Here is a 6,232-nt window from a genome sequence, read left to right on the forward strand (position 1 = left end):
GGTTATAATCCAAGTTTTGTCTGGCGGAGCCTCTAGAAATCTAGAGAGGTTTTAAGACTTGGGTGCAGGTGGAGTATAGGGGAAGGAAGTAACATTACGGTGATGAATGAATCTTGGTTTCGAGGGCAAGGGGAAGGGTGTGTGATTGGTCCTCACGAGCAAGGTGTGTACAATCTTTCTATTAACAACCTCATGTTCTCTAATATTAAACAATGGGATATGCAAGTAATCTAGGCTTTGTTTGATCCTGTAGTGGCAAAGGATATTATTACGGTTCCGCTTGTGGAGGAGGTTGTTGAAGATAGTATGATTTAGAAAGATGAGCAAAACGGGATCTATAGTGTCAAATCGGGATATAGATTATGGAGGAAATCCCAAGCAAACCGGTGGAATAAAAGGGTGGACGGTAATTAAAATAATTTGTGGAATATCATAGCTCCCCCTAAGGCCAAACATTTGTTATGAAGAATTTGCAGGGGCTGTCTCTCGTCTCGGTCTAGGCTCATTCAACATTATGTCCATTATCCGATTCATTGTCCAAGGTGTGAAATCGATGATGAGGATGATTGGCATGTATTTTTTGGGTGCATTTCCAGGATCCAAGTTTGGCAGGCAGCAGGTTTGTCATCTTTGATTGAACCTCGTATTCATAATTTTAATGATGCGAAATTCCTTATTCTTGATATTTGTAGTAGAGAGGATAGAACAGATGCCGGTAGATTTGCTGTGATGGTGGATGAAATTTGGAAGAATAGGAATAATATTGTTTGGAATGATACACGAGAAGAGGCTACAAAAATCGGTTTCCTGGCCTATTTCAATTGGCATGATTGGTTCTTAGCTAGAGATGGTGACAGGGTCCAGGGGCCTCCACCACCTAGTGCTTGGTCGGCGCCAAATGAAGGGAAGTTAAAGTATAATGTGGACGCAGGTTATAATAATAGCTTGGGCTCAACTAAAAGAGGGTGGTGTGTAAGAAACAATGTTGGAAACTTTATTGTTGCAGGAGTAGCTTGGGATTACGGTATCTTACCCACTATTGTAGCGGAAGCCATGGCTTTGAAAAAAGCTATTTGAGGTGCTATTTTCCTACAATTGCCTAATGTTATCTTTGAAAGCGACTCACAATTGGTGGTAAAAGCTATTCTCTCTAATCACTTTGGAAGAGCCGAATTTAGTCATGTTTTACAAATAATTATGTTTTCATCACTTCGATGAATTATTTATCCATTTAAGTATTTTCAACATTATTTATATAGCTATTTGTCTTTTGAGATTTGCCATTATCTATTACATTAGGCTAAAATTAAAATAAAAATATATTCAATTGTCAAGGTATATAATTAAGCTATCATCACATTAATCGTGAAGCTAATCAGTATGCTGAAGCTCTAGTTAAAAATGGAATCCTCCGTCGGGAAATTGTTTGTCGCTATGACACATGTCCTAATTTCATCCATTATCTTTTAGATTATGATTTGTTTGAGAATCATATTTTCCGTCTAGTTTAATTGCAGTTTCTCTTTCTAAGCTTCGACCTTCCTTGTAATAAAAAAATAAAATATATATATATATATATATATATATATATATATATATATATATATATATATATATATATATATATATATATATAATAAACTATATTTTAAAAATTAATTTTTAATGATCATATATTGAAAATTTAATTCAAGATCATTACATTGGTTGAGTGAACAATGGGGGTACATGATGTATATTGATTTGAGACATTTAACATTATTTCAAATCTATAAATGGCTTTTTGCAACTCCGAAGTCTTAAAACCTAATGAATTTTAGTTCACAAAGTAAGACAGTTTACTTATAAAGTGATCAATAGAATTATATGTTTGTTATAAAGAAGAAAAAGAATGGCTTGCATAATCATATTTGTTTATGCTTTGATTGTATTTCTTTTGCTATTTCTTGTTGAAGCTAATAAAAGTATACCATTTTTCACACTATTTTAAAATCTTCTAATTTATTTTATATAAAATTATTTTTTTTAACTTTTTGGTAACATTTCTTTTTCCTTATTTGTGAATGCTGAAACCACTTTACAATGCAAATCTTACTATGATTGTCCACGAATTTTTTTAAGTATTAATTTAACCTTTACAGACTAAAACAAATCTTCACTCTTAAAAAAATTGAAAATTTCTTTACCCACCTCCCTATGGGTGGTCACCTCCTGCGAAAAACCAAAACTACCCCTGCTTCGGAAGTTCATTTCCGAAAGCGTGTTTTTTTAAAAAAATTGACTTACTTCGGAAGTTCATTTCCGAAACAATTATTTCGGAAGTTCACTTCCGAAATACTGCGATTTCTGCAGATTTATCAAAACACTCCCCCTCCCCCAATCATTTACCCTAAATCAAAACAAAAAGTGGCAGAGGCGAAAATTTGTGCAAACAGAATTCCAAAGCTGCATCAAGGCTCCAATCACACTGCTAAACAACATTCAAAAGCCCTCAATCCTAACACTTTGTAAGTTTTGAAATTTTTAGATCTATTATTCAAATGCATGTTATTTAGGGTTTTAATTGCATAAATGATATATGGCTAGGTTGTTAGTAGTATTTAGGTTGTTTAGAAGCATTTTGATTTGGTTTGAAGGTTGATTTAGGGGTCTGCCATGGAAGTTGCAGGAAATTGCATCGCAGGGGTGTTTCGGAAGTTCATTTCCGAAAACACCTCCATCCCAGTTTTCGGAAATGAACTTCCGAAATATATCAGAAGTTCAAATTTTTTTGTTTTTTATTTTGTCTCGCATATTAATCGATTTCAACTGTTTACAGGAACATGTCAGACAACCAACAAGCACGCAGGACTGCGTCTTCTAAAGAGGGCGCTAAGGGAAGAAAGAGTTCTTCAAAGAAGGAGGTGAAAGAGGTGAAGGAGGTGAAGGAGGTGAAGGAGGTGAAGGAGAAGAAGAAGCTTTTGACTGGTTCTGCTTCTCGTCCCCTGGGAGTCCATGGCTCGGACGCGCAGGCTCAGCCTTCAGGCGTGATCAACGCTGATGGTTCTGATAATGAGTGGGATGAAGATTGGTATAATTATCTTCATTCGGAGGAGTTCGCTCGTCGAGAAGAATAACGTGTTTTTATTTTGTTTGATGTGTATTTTGTAACGCTCGTCAGGCAGAATAACATGTTTTTGTTTTGTTTGACGTGTTTTGTTTTGTTTTGTTCGGATTTCGGATTGTATCGCACAATGTTTTTGTATTGGATTTATCATGTTAATAAAAATGCGTACTACTGTAAGTAACAAATGACGGAGGAGGTGTAACCGGGGCCGGAACATATGACGGAGGAGGTGGATGTCCGGAGGAAGAAGAACCGGAGGTACGTCCACCGCGAGACAAAGGAGCCAATCATTGTCAGCTATAGTTTATCATTATCATCTGGGGACGTCATTTCTAAAAAATCAAGATTAAAAATAATAAGATTTTTTTTCCAATTTTTTGTAATGACGTCCCCTGATGATAATGATAAATTATAGCTTACATTGATTGGCTCCTTTGTCTCGCGGTGGACGTACCTCCGGGTCTTCTTCCTCCGGACATCCACCTCCTCCGTCATATGTTTCGGCTCCGGTTACACCTCCTCCGTCATTTGTTACTTTCAGTTGTACGTATTTTTATTAAAATAATAAATAAACCTTTTGAAATTTGGAAGCCTTTTTTTCTCCCCACCACTCTCTCATCCCCACCTACCCGTGTTTAACAATATGTAACTTTAATTTTATGTAATATTATCGTTGTAATTTTCACCCGATTAAATAAAGCGAATTGTTCATTTTCTTCTGTCCAGACCTATTTTCGGAAGTGCATTTCCGAATTCCTCCAAGGGGGGTGCGCTCGGAGATGAACTTCCGAAACACCACATTTTCTGAAAAGTGACTTTATTTCGGAGATGCATCTCCGAAATCAATATTTTATATTAAAAAAAACACGTTTTCGGAAGTTCATTTCCGAAAACACATTTTTTCCAAAAAAAAGTACCGTTTCGGAAATGAACTTCCGAAACAAGGGGTATTGTGGTAAATTCATCAGGGGTGGGCAAGAAGGTTAGGAGGTGGGTGAAGAAAAAACCAAAAAATTAACAACTTAAATAATATCTTATAATATTAAGTGAGCAATTGAGTGACTTAAAGAGATACACGCAAGATATTGATCAAATATATTTAATATTGATTGAATATTTATAATTGACTTTTGCAATTCTTAAGTGATAAATACTAGTTAATTTTTTTTGTCTTTAACCGCAACAATGGCTAAGATATTGTCTTTAATCAAAAGTCGTGTAAACGATCTATTTAATTGAAATTATAAAAACTTACATTGTTACTTATATTGATTCAAATATTCTACTGAATACCTGTAAAAGAGAAAAAGCATGGCTCGAGTATTCATTTTTTGCTATACTTTGATAATATATATTACTAGTCTTTATTTTAGAAGTATGTTTATTTTTACATCATTTTCAAATTTTTCTTATACAAAATATTTTAATCACATTTTGCTAACATTTCTTTTTTTTCCTTATTTAATGATGCAGATAACAAAATTTCATGCGAATATGATAATGATTGTCCACCAAAGTCAAACCATTATAGTGTCTGTAATAGTAAAGGTTTCTGTCGATACTTGGTAATGTAATAGTTAAGTTTGAAAAGTTATATATAATTTAATTAAATAGATTTTTTTTCCAGTGTAGTAATATCTTTGAAAGCGACTCACAATTGCCTAATGTTATCTTTGAAAGCGACTCACAATTGGTGGTAAAAGCTATTCTCTCTAATCACTTTGGAAGATCCGAATTTAGTCATGTTATTTTATCTATTAAGAATTTGTTACATCGTTTTCCAAACTTTGAGGTAAAGTTCATCAAACGCCAAGCGAATTTAGTTGCCCAATTCTTAGACTAGGCGTCATGTTATTAATGAAATTTTTCCTTATATTGATTCGTATTTGATTAAGAAAGTCGTTAAGTTTGTTTGTGTCAAAAAAAAGTTGATATCTTGTCTGAATTAAATTCTCGGGCAACCTTTTGCGAAGTATATTCTTAAAAATAATAACATAGTCGTTTTCCCTTTTAAATGTTTGAATTGAGACTCCGCTAAGTAAGAGTACATAAGTTACAATTAGTACAAGCTTTGCATGAAAAAAGTATAATATTATATGCGGTAGGACCTTATAGGAAGTGATAAGAATACAAAATAGCCTACTATAACAGTAATATATTTTAAGGACTCCTTTTTTATAAGATAAAGTTCATCCAATAATTTAAAGTACAAGATCTCAACAATTTCTTTAACATGAGTAGAAAAATATTAGAACTTTCAAAATATAATCATCAATAGACAAATAAGCTAAAAGGTAAATTGATTAGGGGAAACAAGGTTTCCATGACTTCTCAAAGTTTAAAAGCTAACACTTTAGCCACTAATTTGTATACAGAACCAACCAAAAAAATAGACCTAAAATTGCTTAATAAATTGTCTGATCACAATTCACTAAAAACATTTAACAATAAGAAAAAGTAAATTAAGCATTCATAACATACGTGATCTAACAAAATAAATACAAAGTGCATACATTTTATGCTTTCATAACAAACTTTTTTTTTACATTTCTTTAACGCACAAGCAATATACACACTTTCAATAGCGTTTATATGATATTGTCCTCATTCAATAGAGGAAGTTATATTAATTAAGTAATTAAATATAATGATAAATATCAAAAGAAATCATCCTGTCGTTTTTTAAATTTACAAATAATTATGTTTTCATCACTTCGATGAATTATTTATCCATTTAAGTATTTTCAACATTATTTATATAGCTATTTGTCTTTTGAGATTTACCATTATCTATTACATTAGGCTAAAATTAAAATTAAAATATATTCAATTGTCAAGGTATATAATTGAGCTATTATCACATTAATCGTGAAGCTAATCAGTATGCAGATGCTCTAGTTAAAAATGGAATCCTCCGTCGGAAAATTATCTGTCGTTATGACACATGTCCTAATTTCATCCATTATCTTTTAGATTATGATTTGTTTGAGAATCATATTTTCCGTCTAGTTTAGTTGTAGTTTCTCTTTCTAGACTTCGACCTTTTTTGTAATAAAAAAATAAAAATAAAAATATATATAATGAAGTATATTTAAAAAATTAATTTTTAATGATCATTAAAAATTT

At 32.4% G+C, this 6,232-nt stretch overlaps 2 protein-coding genes across 2 annotated transcripts; both read left to right on the forward strand.

The window, feature by feature from the left end:
- Positions 1-319: 319 nt before the first annotated feature.
- Positions 320-1,077, forward strand: LOC131596755 (uncharacterized). Its single transcript, XM_058869498.1, has 3 exons — positions 320-406; positions 597-619; positions 693-1,077. The coding sequence occupies exons 1-3, from the start codon at positions 320-322 to the stop codon at positions 1,075-1,077; spliced, it is 495 nt and encodes a 164-aa protein (XP_058725481.1).
- Positions 1,078-1,829: 752 nt separating this feature from the next.
- On the forward strand, positions 1,830-3,321 carry LOC131598798 (uncharacterized). Its single transcript, XM_058871358.1, has 2 exons — positions 1,830-2,507; positions 2,819-3,321. Exons 1-2 carry the CDS (start codon positions 2,197-2,199, stop codon positions 3,114-3,116), a joined length of 609 nt encoding a protein of 202 aa, XP_058727341.1. The 5' UTR covers positions 1,830-2,196; the 3' UTR covers positions 3,117-3,321.
- Positions 3,322-6,232: the final 2,911 nt, after the last annotated feature.

This window comes from Vicia villosa, linkage group LG4, assembly GCF_029867415.1.
Source record: "Vicia villosa cultivar HV-30 ecotype Madison, WI linkage group LG4, Vvil1.0, whole genome shotgun sequence".
Classification (NCBI taxonomy): domain Eukaryota; kingdom Viridiplantae; phylum Streptophyta; class Magnoliopsida; order Fabales; family Fabaceae; genus Vicia; species Vicia villosa.